This window comes from Bos taurus, chromosome 18, assembly GCF_002263795.3.
Source record: "Bos taurus isolate L1 Dominette 01449 registration number 42190680 breed Hereford chromosome 18, ARS-UCD2.0, whole genome shotgun sequence".
In the NCBI taxonomy this organism is placed as follows: Eukaryota; Metazoa; Chordata; class Mammalia; order Artiodactyla; family Bovidae; genus Bos; species Bos taurus.
The window spans coordinates 61,298,046-61,315,448 of NC_037345.1; the positions used below are offsets into that span (position 1 = coordinate 61,298,046).

General features: G+C 43.9%; 1 protein-coding gene across 1 annotated transcript; it reads left to right on the forward strand.

Moving 5' to 3' along the window:
• Positions 1-2,897: 2,897 nt before the first annotated feature.
• Positions 2,898-8,206, forward strand: LOC514552 (cationic amino acid transporter 3). The gene is made up of 11 exons (XM_002695372.6): positions 2,898-3,270; positions 3,824-3,982; positions 5,261-5,438; positions 5,629-5,741; positions 5,912-6,134; positions 6,285-6,433; positions 6,550-6,652; positions 6,836-7,020; positions 7,220-7,386; positions 7,666-7,774; positions 7,941-8,206. The coding sequence occupies exons 1-11, from the start codon at positions 2,898-2,900 to the stop codon at positions 8,060-8,062; spliced, it is 1,881 nt and encodes a 626-aa protein (XP_002695418.2). The 3' UTR covers positions 8,063-8,206.
• Positions 8,207-17,403: the final 9,197 nt, after the last annotated feature.

The following is a 17,403-nucleotide window of genomic DNA, read 5'->3' on the forward strand; positions in this document are numbered from 1 at the left end:
GACTCGATGGACATGGATTTGGGTGGACTCCGGGAGTTAGTGATGGACAGGGATGTCTGGCGTGCTGCAATTCATGGGGTTGCAAAGAGTTGGACACGACTGAGCAGCTGAACTGAACTGAACTGAAGGGTGTATAGATGGAGGAGGGGAGATACATTCAGAAACAACACAGTCAACTCTGACCAACATCCTGAAATTGGTTATGGGGTGGCCCGACCAGCATCATCCTGATTGTTTTGAGTACAGTTAATCTTTAGTTCCAGGGTTGATTTGTTCCCATTTTTTGAGAACAGATCTCAGAATTTTGGCAGGTTATGTCATGGCTACAGTCTGGTCATCCTGTAGTTAACGTCTCCACCCTGGGGTTTCAGTACCTATAAGATAGCTCACAGAATATGGCTCAGAATATGATCTATTGACCATGAGAAGGAAGTAAAGGTCCTTGACTTTGCTTAGTGACTAAACAATTATTATTTTGTCCTCTTTGTTTACTTTCCTTGGTTTCTGCATTTTTTCACTTCTCTGTTATTCTGTGGTTAAAATTGTTCTACAGACAAAAGGCAGGTAGAGGAATAGGGGGTAGGGGGGAGAAGGGCTGTAGGATTCTCATCCATTTTTTATTTACGTTGTTATGCAACCAATCTCCATAGCTCTTTTATCCTGTAAAACTGAAAGTGTGCCCCCATTTAACACCCCATTTCCCCCTTCATTCCAGCCCCTGGAGAACCATGATTCAGAACTTTTTATCTCTATAATTTGACAACTCCATGTAATTCATTGAAGTGAAATCATATAATATTTGTCTCCTTGTTACTGGCTTGTGTTACTTAGCATAGTGTCCTCAAGGTTCTCCATGTTGCAGCTTGTGTCAGAATTTCTTGATTTTTTAAGGCTGAATACTATACCACTGGTAGTACAGACTACATTGCATATATCTATTTCTTCATGAATGGACATTGGGGCTACTTCCATCTTTCAGCTTTTGTAAATAATGTTGCTGTGAATGTGGGTGTACAAATTTCTCTTTGGGACCTTATTTTCAGTTCCTTTGGGTGTATACCCATAAGTGAAATTAGCTGGATCATATGGTAATTCCACTTTTAATTTTCTGAGGAACCACCATATTTTATCTACAGCAACTGCAGCATTTTACACTCCTACTCACAGTGCACAAGGTTTCAGTAGAGAGCATTTGAATAGAAAGAAACATAGGTCTGGAGAAATATATGATTTGTTCAAAGGCAAAAGTGTGATCATGGAGCCAAAATTCTGATCAGTTGCCTAGCTCTTTGAATGCTTGCTCTTAACGAAAATGATAAACTTGGACTTCGGAGTGTCGGGGGTGGAAGTCCTACAGAGCCATATAGTGAGGAGACATTTCATGCCCCAAAGGAGCAGGAAACAGAGTCCTGTCATTTCTGATTCAGAATGAAGGTTAGTCCCCCACTCCCTGCAGGCACTTGGGAGACCACTCAGGTTTGGTGCTTTAACTGAGCTGGGCTAGAGTCTGTGCCTCCTATAGATTCCATCTCCTTCTGCCTCAGAGCAGAGATCCTATTCCATTTCCCTCTGCAAGTAATGAAACAGAAATCTACCAGGTTTCAGAATCTTTGGTGAAGAAATGTATGGAGTCTGAGCACTCTGATCAGCAAGTTCCTAAAAGAGTCACCTCACTCAGATCAAGGAAGGGAGTAAACAATGACAATATACTTCACTGTTTTATACAGGAAAAGAAGACAAAGATTGTACATAGTTTGTGCAAAATAAGACAAGCTAGTATGTAGTATAGCTGGATTTGAACCAACAGGGATGGTTGATTTCAATCCAAAGATCAGCCTCTTCATCCATTCGACTCATGCCAATTAAGGAGTTGCTGTGCCAGGTTCTATGTTGGAAACTTTTGCTTCTGTGGGGCAGGAAGCTTTTCTTTCCAGGTTCTTTGCCCAGTCTAATAATTAAGTCAGCAAAAGTCAGATGAACAAGTTTAATTTGCTATGTATTGGAGTCCAATAAAAACTCTAAGCCATGGTGACAGTCAGGCAGTTAAGGCTTATACACTCCCCTGAGCTAAAGAGAAGGGAGTAGGGATCTGGGGCTTCAAGGGGAAGAAAACCTACAGGAAAGATGGGAAGAGCAAATGCTTGGTGAACAAAAGTTTGCTGTGCAATGCAGACAAGTCTTTCTGAGATAAAAATTTATCTCTGGTAATAACTCTCCTCCTAAACTACATTATTTTGAGCAGTTAAGGGTTGGGGGGGAGGGGCAAGAAGCTTCTGAGTTTGCTGGGTCTTTATTGCCTTCAGCTCAAAACTACCCATCTTACAAAGGCGCACAATTGCAGGGGAGACATAATCCACTCTACCTCACTTCTCTTTAAACAACCTTTCCAGTAACTTAAAAAAAAACAATTAATTAATGGCTGCACCGGGTCTTTATTTTTGTGAGCAGGCTTTCTCCACTTGTGGTGAGCGGGGAGTACTCTTTAGTTCTGGTGCATGGGCTTCTCATCCCAGTGGCTCCTCTAGTTGTGGAGCACAGGCTCTAGAGCACAGGCTCAGTGGTCGTGGTGCCCCGGTTTAATTGCCCCTCAGCATGTGGAATCTTCCTGGACCACGGATTGAACCTGTGTCCCCTGAGTTGGCAGGTAGATTCTTAAACACTGGGCCACCAGGGAAGTCCCTTCCAGTAACTTTGAAACTTGTTAAAAGGCTTCTTTATGTTTGAAGAAACCAATGCTCAGAGATGGAGAACTTGCCCCAAGTGTCCTTCCACCACCTGCCCCCCGTCACTCCATTGCTCCATGGAATTGGACTCCTGGGGCCAAGAGTGAATGGACATTCTTCATGGCTTGGCATCTTCCTTTCTCAGCAGATCACAGCTCCTCAATTCCACCTAGGATGCGGTGTCAGGATCCCCGCCAGTGTGGTCAGAAGCTGGTCCGCAGACAGCCACTGAAGCCCAGACAGAGGTCTGAGATTCCCGTGACCCGTCATCTGAACATCCTCCACCTGGTGGTCTTGGGTGTGGGCAGCACCCTGGGGGTTGGTGTGTATATCGTGGTTGGAGAAGTGGCCCTGTTTGTTGCTGGACCAGCGATCATCATCTCCTTCTTGGTGGCTGCCCTGTCTTCTGTGTTGTCTGGACTCTGCTATGCTGAGATTGGGACACGGATATTGTGGACCGGTTCTGTGTATCGCTACAGCTACATCAGTGTGGGAGAACTGTGGGCCTTCATCGCTGGCTGGAACTTCATACTGTCCTATATCATTGGTGAGATGATGGCTGGACAGGATGTGGGGGTTGAGACCAGAAATTTGGAGTGGGGATTTGGTCTTCAGTCATTCATGAGCATTTTGTCATCCACTTAGTGAGGCGAGGAGAGTAATAGTGTCAGGGAAACTCCACAACTTCATTCTACTCAGCTCTCTCTCTCTCTCCCTTCCCTCCTCCAGAGGAAAGGAAACTGTGGGGAGTGGGTGAGAAGGAGGCATGTTCCATAGGCTCATCCCCTCACCATATTGAAGTCTCTGCTCAGCTGTTGACTTCATGGAGTTTCCATTAGCACTGAATTTAAATTTTTAGTCCTTTATCTCCCAGACCTCTTGTTCCCTCTTCCCTGTTTTCTTGCATAACATTGATGTCTCACTCTAATATTAAATTGTTGACCTATTTTGGAGTCACCTGGGTCTACTCTTCTCATCTCATGAAAAGAAACTCTTTGAGATTTGGTGTTTTGTATTTTTCCTCCCCAAAATACATACCATGGTGCACGAAGTGATTCAATTCATGTGACCAATGACTGTTCCTTCTTCTGCTCCTGCAGCCAGTGCAAGTGTGGCCAAGGCCTGGAGCTCCACCTTTGACAGCCTGATTGGGAACCACATCTCTCAGGCATTACAGAAAACTTTTTTTCAGTACATGCCTGACTACCTAGCCACGTACCCAGACTTTGTTGCCCTGGCTATGGTGCTGCTGTTCACAGGTGAGACAGAGTTAGGGTGAGAAGAGTGGGGTGTGGAGGGGGGACTGGGGTGGGAAAGGCTTGGGGTGGCAGAATAGTGGGGGATTAGGACTGAGAAGAAGGGTCTCGGGTATGGCCTCCCTGGTGACTCAGTGGTAAAGAAACTGTTGTCTCTACAGGAGTCGCATGTTCGATCCCTAGGTGGGGAAGACCCTCTGGAGGAGGAAATGGCAATCCACTCCAGTATTCTTGCCTGGAAAACCCCATGGACAGAGAAACCTGGCCATCTATGGTCCATGGGATCACAAAGAGTTGGACACAATTCAGCATCTGAGCACACACACACAACCCATCCTCCAAGAAAGGTCTGGATATGAGAGAGAGGAAGGCAAGACATAGACTGTTGTTTCCCATCCTTGGCAATACTGACCGCCTAGGCTGGAATATCCTTTGGTGTTGGGGGCTGTGTTGTCCATTGTTATCGTTGTTCAGTCCCTAGGTAATGTTCGAGTCTTGGCAACCTCATGGACTGCAACAAGCCAGGCTCCTCTGTCCTCCACTATCTCCTGGAGTTTTGCTCAAACTCATGTTCATTGAGTCAGTGATGCTATCTAACCATCTCATCTTCTGCCACCCTCTTCTCCTTTTGCCTTCAATCTTTCCCAGCATCAGGGTCTTTTCCAAAGAGTTGGCTCTTTGAACTGTAGGATTTTCTTAATTTTTATCATTGTCAGATAAGTATCATTCCAGGCTTTCCTCACTAGACACCAGTTATGTCTGTCTCCCAAACCGTGACAATTCAATATTTGTCTCCAGACATTGGTACATGTCCCTTGGGGCACAAAATCAAGCCCAGCTTGGAATCATTTACTTGGACAAGTTCCTTCTGCTGTTTTAAGACTAAAGATGTGATTTTAGTTGGGAGATAGCTCACATAGCATAAAACTAACAATTTTACTATTTTTCCTCAATTTTATTGAGATATAATTGACATACAACATTATATAAGATTAAGGTGTTCAATGTGTATATTGTGAGATGACGGCCACACTAAGAAATTAACCACCTTAAAGTATACAATTCCGTGACACTTAGTACATTCACAACATTACACAACCATCACCTCCATGTAGTTCCAAATATGTCCATCACAACAAAGGAAACCCTGCACCCGCTGAGCAGTCACTGTCCATCCATCTGCCCCAGTCCCACAACCCCCAGCCCCTGTTAACCACCAGTCTGTGTTCTGTCTCTATAGATTTAGTTATTTTGGATGTCTCATGTTCCATCTTCCCACAGGGGCCCTTGCGCTGGGAGCTCGCCAGTCAGCCCTGATAACCAAAGTGTACACAGGCATCAACGTCTTGGTTCTCATCTTCATCATGCTCTCTGGCTTCTTCAAGGGAGATCTGCACAACTGGAAGCTCACAGAACAGGACTACACATCCATCACACCTGGATCGGGTGGCATTTCTAGGTTAGGGTGGTGCTCTTGACCTTAGTAATGCATGGGCTGAGGGTGCAGAGCTGGGACTAAGAGACCAGGGCTGATGGATCCAAATATTGGGAGTCTGGAGCCCAGGACTTGTGGTATTAACTGAGGATTCCAGTAGAAATGGTTGAGCACACCTCACCCATGTTCTCCCTCATTCCTTCTCTCACCATAGCTTGGGTCCTCTGGGTTTTGGAGGATTTGTGCCATTTGGCCTTGATGGAATTCTCCATGGAGCAGCTACATGTTTCTATGCACTTGTTGGTTTTGATGCCATTGTCACTAAAGGTAACATGGTCATTGTGTGTCCCATCAGGGGTTTGGGACAGATTGGGCTGCCCCTTGGGCACAGGGGTGGGTAGAAGGTTAGGCTTATTTTCATGATACAAGAAGGAGAGGGATTTTGTGCTTTCATCCCAGTATGCTTTCCTGACATGGTACCTCCATCACTGTTGCAGGGGAAGAAGCCCTAAACCCTCGTCGTTCCATCCCCTGGAGCATCTTGATCACGATCTTCATCTGCTTTCTGGCACACTTTGGAGTCTCAGCCGCGCTCACCCTCATGGTGCCCTACTACCTGATTCACCCTGAGAGCCCCTTGCCACAGGCTTTTCTCTACATTGGCTGGGACGTTGCCAGATATGTTGTGGCTATTACCACCCTCTGTGCTCTTACATTCAGGTCAGTGTCATGGTTTTCTCCCCACCTACTGTCAGATGGTCAGGTTCCCAGCCCTTAGGATTGAGAGACAAGAGATAAAGACACCTTACACCTTGTAGACCAGAGAGCAGATGCCCTGGTCTGTCCTCATGTTCCTGTTTTCCCTTCCAGACTCCAGGACATCTTCTTCCCCATACCCGAGGTGATCAAGGATATGGCACATGATGGGCTCCTTTTCCAAGGACTTGCCAGTCCTTGGAAAGTCTTTGCTCGCACGAGAACCCCCATCATGGCCATCATGTCTTCTGGAAGTCTTGCAGGTGAATAACAAACCCACTCCTTCTTTAATCAATTTCTTTAGCTTGAGTACTTCCTCCAGTTTCTCACCCCCTCCACCATCTCCCCCCTCCACCAACTTGTTTTGCCTTCATTCTAGGGCTCTTGGCATTGCTCTTCAAGTTCAGTGACCTTCTGAACCTCATGTCAATTGGGAATCTGCTTGTTTACTCCCTGGTGGCTTTCTCTGTGCTTGTTCTCAGGTGAGACTCCACTGCACCTTGACTGGGGTCTTGGACTTGTGGGGGCTGATGGGACAGTACCCATCTTGTGCATTCATGCTGCTTTCTATATGTCCTTCTGTGCTTAAGGTAGGACAGATGTGGAATAGTCTGTGTGATGTTGGATGAGTATGGGCCACTCTTAGCATAATACCTCCAATTCAGGTACCAACCAGAACAGAATTTAAGCAGGAAGGAAGAAATTGATATTTCAGAATGTGAAGCAAGTCCTTTAGAAACTATACCTGAAGCAGGAACCTCAAACATCCTGAAGACTGTGTGGTATCCTATCAACACCTTCCCCACCCAGGAGTCTGGCCGGATTATCTATGGATGCACCTTACTGCTTGGTGAGCTGTGGGATTTCTCTTAGGTCATATTCTGAAATTGGCAAGATAGAGGGGAATTCTGTGTCTTTGCCTATTGAGACATCTTGGAGATATGATGGCCCTTCCTGACGTGGGCAGCCTGGGGAGGGGTGTGACCCGAGGTCCTGACATCTTTGTCTTCTGGAATCCAGCCTGTTCTCCTCCTCCTTGACCCTTGCAGTTCTCCTGCTGACCATCCTGGGCCTGATCCTGGCCCAGTGGCCCAGCCAGGTGTTCTCTGGAGACCCCGGGCTCACAACAGTTGCTGTGCTGCTGCTGCTGCTCATCACTGGGGTCACGGTCATCATCTGGAGGCAGCCCCAGGACCCCACTGCTCTTTACTTCAAGGTAGGTGACCTTACATACCAGAAGCATCCATATTGAATAAATGAAGTCTGCAGGCTTTGAGATTTAAACATCCTCTGCTGGCCCAGAGAAGAAGAGAAGTTGCTAAAACAAACAGACATTTCCCTGATCCACACTCAGTGCTTTACATACAATCTCAGTAGGCACTGAACATACAGCCTGAAAAGGACTAGAATCATCTCACCCATGTGGAGTAGGGTCTCCCTTTCAAATGTCTAGGGTGTGTTGGGTGTGTTCAGCATGAGCTGACTTTCCCTACAGGTCCCTGCTCTGCCTGTCCTCCCACTTGTGAGCATCTTTGTGAACATTTACCTGATGATGCTGATAACCCATAGGACTTGGACCCAGTTTGGTGTCTGGAATGCAGTTGGTAAGTGACTTTCTGGGATAAAGAGACCTCTTGAGTGGCTGAACTCACCCATGTTTCTACCATTTCTTCCCTATATTGTGTCAGACACCATAGCAGGAGCCCATCTTGCATTTGTAAGTGAGGAGAAGGCCTAATTTTCCTTCTCATTGTCTCGTTTCTCTACTAGGATTTGTCATATACTTTGGATACGGGATCCGACACAGCCTGGCAGGGAACAATCATCAACAGCCACCAGCCTCCACCTCCCAGACTCTTGACAAAAACATCCCTGATGCTGAGCCATCTTAACCACAGGAAGTAGATGCTGTGCAGAATCCCTCCATGCACTGGAGGATCTTCTGTTTCAAGGGGCACCATGAGCCTCTATGGACTGTGAAGGCAGATGCACTTAGAGCCCTGTATTTTATTGTTTGTGGACACAGTGACTGTAACATTGCATAAATTTTAAATAAATTTTTAAAAATTTTGTCAAGTGCAGCAAGATGAATTTTCACAAAAAACTACAATGTAAGCAGCAACCAGAAGAAGAAATAATACACTCACCTGCACATAAGAAGCTCCCCCGCCTGCCTCTTTCTGGTAAAAACACCAGGGACTCCCATATGGGAAGGAAATTCAGGTAACAGTATATGTGTCCAGTATTGCACTTGAAATATTAGGACACAAATATATTGGAAGTAAAACGAAAAGAACAGATACACTGTGCAAACAGTAACACGAGAAAGCTAGCAGGGCTGGGTCAATATCGGACAAAGCTGACCTTAAGGAAAAGAGAGTGATAACAGATAAAGTGGATCCTTTCATAATGACAAAGGGATATGCTCATTCATGCCTTTCCTCTGGCGTTATTGAGATATAGTGTCAATAGTGAAAATAATCATTTTTCTTGACTTTTCTGTCTCAGACTCTTAGAGCTGCACAGTAGAGTTAATTAGGAAAAATTCTTAACTGGGGAAAAAATCGGCACTGACAGAGGTGGGTCAAGGGTATGTTGATAAATGTTGGGTGGAACTGAAAAATAGGAAGTGAAACTGAAAAGACAAGTTTAAGCTGTTGCAGGACAGAATGCTTGAAATGGAGATTATGAACAATGAAGACAGCGGTTATAATGAAGTAGAGGATTGGTTGTGGGATTGAGCAACTGAAATAGAGTGAAGGAGGGATGAAAGTCAGGAAACTGAGTAGCAGGCTTCCCTGGTAGCTCAGTGGTAAAGAATCTGCCTGCCAATGCAGGAGACACAGGTTTGATCCCCGATCTCGCAAGATCCCACATGCCATGGAGCAACTAAGCCCCTGGGCCACAACTACTGAGCCTGTGCTCTACTGCCCATGAGTTGCAACTCCTGAAGCCTGCATGCCCTAGAATCTGAGCTTTGAAACAAGAAAAACCACCACAATGAGAAGCATGTGCACTGCAGCTACAGAAAAGGCCCAGAACAGTCATAAATAAACAAATAAATAAAATTATTTTTTAAAAAAAGAAATGGAGTAGAAAACTCATGAGATGATATACAACTAGATGGAAGATGGGACTTCGCCAGTGGTCCAGCAGTTAAGAATCTACCTGTCAATGCAGGAGACACAGATTTGATCCCTGGTCCAGGAACATCCCACTTGCCATGGGGCAACTAAGCCTGTGCCACAGCTACAGAGCCTGCACTCTAGAACCTGGGAGCCGTAACTCCTGAAGCCTGCATTCCCTGGAGCCCATGATCTGCAGCAGAAGAAACCACTGCAATGAGGAGCCTGTGCACCACAACTAGAGAGGAGCCCCTGCTCATCACAACTACAGAAAAGCCCACGCAGCAACAACGACCCAGAACAGCCAATAATAAATAAATAAAATAATAATTTAAAAAAAGAAACTGAGTAGCAAGTTATGAGATGAATTAAAACTAGATGGAACAGGGGACTTCCCCGGTGGTCCAGTGCTTAAGAATCCACCCTCCAATGCATAAGACATGAGTTTGATCCCTGGTCAGGGAACTAAGATCCCATATGCTGGGGGGTGACTGAGCCTGCCCACCCCAGCTAGGGAGAAGCCTGCCTGTGCAGGGAGAGTCTTCACGCCACAATGAAGGACCCCAGGTGCCACAGCTGAGACCTGGAGCAGCCAAATAAGAAAAATAGGAAGTATAGTTTTAAAATAGATGGAGGAGGTTGAACAGAAGTAGGAAAGTCACCAAATTGAGAGCCGTGATGAAATTAAAAGCATAGGATCCAAGTAACGGAGACTGAAACTATTGGTAAAACTTCGATGGAAGAGGTTGACCTCACCTGATTATCATCCTTCCCTTACTTCCGGGACAACCGGATATCCTGTGCTACTCCATGTGCTGTGATAGGCAAGACTCGATGAAAAGTTGAATCACAATGTAGTCAAGTCTCCAGATCAACCACCAGCTCATAGTGGACAGGACAGATAGATTCACATTTCAACTGAAAGCACCATTACCTGAAACCAGAATGTGGGTAATTCTCCAGGAAAGAAAATGGTGCATTTTCATAATTATTGAATGGTATGGGGAATTCCCTGGTGGTCTGGTCATTAGGGCTCCATGCTTCCACTGCAGAGATTGTGGGTTCTGTCCCTTATGGGTGAACTAAGATCCCACAAGCTGCACAGTGCAGCAAATAAAATAAGTGATATGACCCAAACTGGAGATTCATTCATTAATCAAATACTATCACCCACACAGGCGTACTTTGGAATTATCTCTGGTTGAGTCCAGACAACCCAATAAAAAGAACTGGCAATAAACGGAGTCATATACAAATTTTTTAGTTTCCCTGTGCATGTAAAAGTTATGTCATACTACACTCTACTCAGTGTGCAAGAGCATTCTGTAAAAAAATAATGTACATACCTTGATTTTAAAATATTTTTTAAAATGTGGTAAATATTAACTTCAGTGGCCACAAATCTTCAATTTGCCACAAAAAAAAAAAAAAGAAAGGGAAAAAAAAGAACCATTATCTGGAAAGCACACACACACAAAAAAAACAAGTTATGTCTGTACTTGTGATTGTATCTGTACATAGTAAGATATGTATATATGTAAAATCAACATGCATAAAATATGTATCTATCTAGGATATGGAGAAGGCACTGGCGACCCACTCCAGTACTCTTGCCTGGAAAATCCCATGGGCAGAGGAGCCTGGTAGGCTGCAGTCCATGGGGTCGCTAGGAGTCAGGCACGACTGAGCAACTTCACTTTCACTTTTCACTTTCATGCATTGGAGAAGGAAATGGCAACCCACTCCAGTGTTCTTGCCTAGAGAATCCCAGGGACGGGAGCCTTGTGGGCTGCCGTCTGTGGGGTCGCACAGAGTCGGACACAACTGAAGCGACTTAGCAGCATCTAGGATATATGTATTAAATATATAGTTTTTATTGTTCTCTGTTTCTATGAAATTCACTACATGTAGGTGTCTTGTATTTATATTTGCTTAATCTCTCACCTCTTGGTTTCTGCGTATATTCCCTGCATTCTAATCCTCTTCTTATGAAGACATCAGTCATACTGAGTTAGGATCCACTCTAGTGACCTCGTTTAAGTTTAATGACGTCTTTCAGGCCCAGTGACTAATACAGTCACATTCTGTGGTTCCTGAGGATTAGGACTTCAACATATGAATTTGAGAGCAGGGAGATGCATTCAGCCCATCACACTTTTGATACTGTTTTCTTCCCAGCAGCCAAAATAGTGTCTGGAATACAGAAAGTGTTCAACTATATTTGATGAGATATGTGATAAAAGAATCACATGTACATATAATATTTTATGTGCCCCCAAACAGAGAAAATTTTATTTAGAAGTTGTTATCAAGGGGAATGCATGATATTCATTTGGGAAAAAAATATTTGTGAAACTAATTGAAAAGGAAAATGAGAGTTTAAAGCTAGGTCTAATCTATGAGCTATGGTCTTTCCAGTAAATCATGTACGAATGTGAGAGTTGGACCATTAAAGAAGGCTGAGCACCGAAGAATTGATGCTTTCATATTGTGGTGCTGGAGAAGACTCTTGAGAGTCCTTTGAACTACAAGGAGATCAAACCAGTTCATCCTAAAGGAAATCAGTCCTGAATACTCATTGGAAGGACTGATGCTGAAGCTGAAACTCCAATACTCTGGCCACTTGATGCAAAGAACTGAATCCTTGGAAAAAAAACCCTGATGCTGGGAAAGATTGAAGACAGGAGGAGAAGGGGATGACAGAGGATGAGATGGTTGGGTGGCATCACTGACTCGATGGACATGAGTTTTAGCAAGCTCCAGAAGATGGTGAAGGACAGGGAAGTCTGGCATGCTGCAATCCATAGGGTCACAAAGAGTCAGACACAATTGAGCATGCATGCAGCACAACACATAATGAAAGAATCCCATGTACATAAAAAGCTCTTACAGATCAACAGATCAAAAGAAAATGTTGATCTTACAGATCAACATTAAAAAGTTCCTCTGTTCAGTTCAGTTCAGTTCAGTCGCTCAGTCGTGTCCGACTCTTTGCGACTGCAAGAATTGCAGCACGCCAGGCCTCCCTGTCCATCACCAACTCCTGGAGTTCACTCAGACTCACGTCCCTCGAGTCAGTGATGCCATCCAGCTATCTCATCCTCTGTCATCCCCTTATCCTCCTGCCCCCAATCCCTCTCAGCATCAGAGTCTTTTCCAATGAGTCAACTCTTCGCTTGAGGTGGTGTTGGGAGCCTCATAAGGCATTACTGAAAAAATGGAGGCACGGTCCCCAGCCCCCTCTCCTCATTCCGCAGGCACGGATCCCAGGATGGAGTTAGGCCTTGTAATTCTGACTTGTCTTTTCCTCTCCTCGGCTGAGTTGACTGAAAAGGAATATTAAGGTGCTTATTGGTCTTGAGAGGAGCATGAGAAGGCACAAAGCCTTCTGAAGCATTGCTCAGAAAATAATTCATAAAGTTAATCATTGACATTTGTTCAAGGACTTTTACAAAAGAGTGTTCCAGGATGAGCACATAGGCCATAGCTTGAGGCCATGGGAGGGATTGATAACTGAAGCCTATTTGTGAGGAGAAAGTTTATGGCAAAGGAGTTTACTGAATTTAGGGCTTAGAAATAATTAGTTAGAAGTTAAAGATTTAAGGAATATTGTAAAGTTAGCATATTTTACTATAGCTTATAGAAGTTAGGAATTTTTAAAGACATTATAGCTAGAAGCCTTTGTAATAGATAGTGAGCTCAGGACGTTAGGGGCAAACAGGATTTAGGAAGATAAGTAGTAAACTGAGGAATGTAGCATGAGTTACGATGTAATCACAAGTTAACTATAGGACACATTAGAGGAGGTAGATAATAGATGATAAGGCTGATTCCGAGAGAATCACTGAAGCAGAAACTCTGTTTGAAGAGCAACAATGATTTATGGAGATAATAAATCTGGGAGAGGGGGAACTGAAAATGTCAAACCTCTGGCCTAATGCTTTTGTAAAAGTATGAAAGAGAATCTTAAACTTGGAATAAACAGGCAGTCCATAGAAAACTGAGAGGCTGTCTCATTGGCCGACACCGTCGTCTCTTCAGGTTGAATCCCTGGTTGCTGGAGTTGAACTCCGGCCAGTGGCGCCCAGAACAGGGGACACTGAAGAGGAAGTAATCTGGGAATGTAACGCGGGACGGTTAGGATTGTACCTGTGGGTGGCCGGCGCCCCTCTGCCGTTTAGGCAGGGTGAGGAGGGTACAGAATCAGTAAGAATATTCTCTAGAAGAATGGGTTTCTCTGCATCTAAGAATAGACAAATGTTTATTGAAATATTACTTCATATGTTAGCCCATAGAGGCATCAAGTAAGCACAGGAAGACTGTCTAAATTTCTACGTTGTTTTAACCTTTGCAAAGGTTCCTGTAGATGCTTTTGCTCTGTGGAATATGATTAGAAATGTTCTGGACCCCCGTCATGAGACTGTTAGATAGCATATGGGGGAGGCTATAGCGGTGGGTGGTGGTGGGTCTCCACCTTCTGCGCAGATCATGTTTTCTGCCATTGAGGAAGTAAAGGAGGGAGACTGTGCTCTACCTCCTGAGGAAGGAGAGGGCTTACAGGATGCTGCGGCTGGGCACCCTGGCGAGCCCCCTCCCCCTCTACGCAAACCTTTAAAGATTTATCCACCACTTTCTTATTTAAGGCGACCACCGCCACCTCTGCTTGTGCCTCCCAGGGCCCTGGAGTTCCCTACTTTGCCTCCAAAGCCTCCCAGAGCATTGCCTAAGGCTGAGAAAGATTAAGAGTTTTTTTTGAAACAAAGGAGCTTTTAAAGCAGACGCATGCACAATATACAGAGCCTGCTCCTTGGAGAAAACCCCCTCAGGGGGCCCTCACCCAGGCTAAAAAAAAAAAAAGAAGAAAGAAAAAAGATCAACCCTAGTGGAAATGATCCTACAAATAAAAAATGTTTCTCTTGTGGCCAAATGGGGCATTTTTGGCGGCAATGTCCTGCCAAGCAAGGACAACAAGCCATGCCAATCAACCCCAGGTAGCGCAGGACTGGACCTCAGTTCCACCACTGCAACATTAACCCTTGACGTGCCGGTTACTCCGATTCCAACGGGAGTGGCTGGCCCCCTACCTGAGGGCATTGTAGGACTTGTGCTGGGGTAGCTGGCTTTCTTTTCAAGAAATTTCAGTGGTGCCTGGTGTAGTAGATTCTGATTATACTGGGGAAATTTAAGTTTTGATCTCGCTGCCTACTAAAACTGTGCAAATTAATAAAGGTCAAAGAACAGCACAGCTTTTGCTTTTACCTTATTATCAGACAGGAAAAACCCTGACTTCTCAAGCTAGGGGCCCCAGAGGATTTGTATCTAGTGATCTAGCTTTTTGGGTGCAGGAAATTACAGCTTCTAGGCCTTTAAAAGCTCTTTTAATTCAAGGAAATAAAATATCAGGGCTTTTAGATACTGGAGCAGACATCTCTTGCATTGCTGGAAAAGATTGGCTCTGGTCCTGGCCGACACGCTTGACCAGTGCCAGCCTGGTAGGAATAGGGTCAGTGCCCTCGGTTGCTAAGAGCTCACAAATTTTGACATGGCCAGATGAGAAGGGGGCACAAGGTACTTTTTTGTCCATTTGTGATTCCTTCACTACCTTTTTCTTTATGAGGGAGAGATATATTATCTCAGATGGGAATGCTTTTATATAGCCCAGATGAAAAGGTTACTAATCAAATGCTGCAAATGAGGTATAATCCTGATAAGGGGCTTGGTAAAGATCAGCAGGGAATTGTTTCGCCATTAGAGATGGTTCCCAACAAGAATAGAGAAGGTCTGGGATATTCAAATTTATCCTAGAGGCTGTTGCTCTTGCTGCCCACCCTATTACCTGGAAATCTGATGACCCGGTATGGGTGGAGCAATGGCCATTAGCAGCTGAAAAGTTACAGGCAGCTGGGGATTAGTTATGGAACAATTGGCAGCCGGCCATATAGAGCCTTCTAATAGCCCCTGGAATACTCCTATTTTTGTTATTAAGAAAAAAATCAGGAAAATGGAGATTGTTACAAGATTTGAGGGCTATAAACGCAACTATGGAAGACATGGGGGCCTTCCAGCCAGGCCTCCCTTCCCTGGTGGTTGTGCCTTTTCAGTATAATGTGATAGTTATAGATCTACAGGATTGTTTCTTTGCCATTCTGCTGCCTGATCAAGATTATAAACCGTTTGCTTTCAGTCTCCCTTCAACTAATTTTAAACAGCCCTATAGAAGGTTTCAATGGAAAATTTTGCCTCAGGGAATGAAATATAGCCCTACCTTGCGTCAGAAATTTGTAGGCCAAGTTGTGCAAAATGTTAGAGGAAAAGATAAAGACCTATATTTGATACATTATATGGATGATATTTTGGCAGCTCATAAGGACAGAGCCTTGTTGCAATAAATTTTATCTGAATTGATTGAGGCCTTGGAAAGCTGGGGTTTAAAGATAGCTCCAGATAAGATACAAGTAAATCCTCCTTTTTCTTATTTAGGGAGGGTATTAAATAACCATGCTGTGAGTCATGACCCTTTGCAGCTGCGGAGAGATCGTTTACTAACTTTAAATGACTTCCAGAAATTATTAGGGGATATTAATTGGATATGCCCACATTTAAAACTGACCACTGCAGATTTAAAGCCTTTGTTTAATTGCTTAAAAAGCGATCCTAATCCCAGTTCTAAGAGAAAGTTGACTAGTGAGGCAGAGTCGGCTCTTGTTAAAGTGGGTGAGTCTTTAAATGATCAGTTAACTAGGATTAATATTACCAGAGGATGGGATTTAATTATTCTTGCCACAGAGCATACACCTACAGGATGCTTGTGGCAAGAAGGCCCATTGGAATGGCTCCATCTACCAGTGACCCCAAGAAAAATAGTTTTATCTTATCCCAGCTTGGTGGCACAATTAAATATAAAAGGTAGAAAAAGAAGTGTGGAACTTAAAAAAAAAAAAAGAAGTAGCAAATATAGTGATTCCATTTAGGATCCATTCAATAAGGATCAACTGCAATTTCTTTTACAAAATAGTGATGATTGGCAAGTTGCCCTGATAGATTTCAGGGGTCAAATTTTGTTTCATTTACCCTCAAGCCCCCTATTGCATTTTTTGAAAACACATCCAGTGGTTTTTCCAAAGAAATTTTCTATTCAACCTTTGGAAGGGGCAATTTTAGTTTTCACAGATGGTTCCTCTAATGGTAAAGCAGTCACAATTATTGATGGAAAATCCCATGTTCAGGTAACTGAAGAGACATCAGCCCAGAGAGCTGAGTTGAGGGCAGTTATTTGGGCTTTTCAACATTTAAGAGACCACACCTTCAATCTTTTGACTGACTCCCGATATATTGTAGGGTTATTTCTTCATATTGAAACTGCTAATGGAAAATAAAACTACCATCTTCTCCTTGTTATTTGATTTACAGAAGGAGATTAAGCATAGAGATAAGAAATATTTTGTGGGACATATTAGAGCCCATTCCGGCTTGCCTGGCCCTTTGCATGAAGGAAATGCTTTGGCAGATACATTAACTAAAGTAATTGCTTTAAACTTACATGAAAAAATTGACAAAGCCAAAAATTCTCACAAAATTCACCATCAAAATGCAGCTGGTTTAAGGTATGAATTTCATATCCCTAGGGAAGGAGCTAGACAAATAGTTATGTCCAAATTGCCCAACATTTAATCCATCTCCACCATTAGGAGCAAATCCCCGAGGCCTTAGGCCTAATGCTCTCTGGCAAATGGGCGTAACTCATATCCCGGCCTTTGGAAAACTGTCCTTTGTGCATGTTACTGTGAATACGTTTTCTCATGTTGTTACAGCCTCTGCTAGATCAGGTGAAGCAGCAAGAGATGTAATTCAGCACTTGTTTCAATGCTTTTCCCAAATAGGACTCCCAGAACAGATAAAAACAGATAATGCTCCATCTTATACTTCTGTTGCTTTTAAGAGATTTTGTCAACAATTTTCCATAGTACATTCAACAGGAATACCTTATAATCCCCAAGGCCAAGCCATAGTGGAAAGGGCGCATCAGACTTTAAAAAGTCAGATAGCTAAATTAAGACAGGGAGAATTTAAATATTCCTCTCCACATCATGTTTTACACCATGCTATGT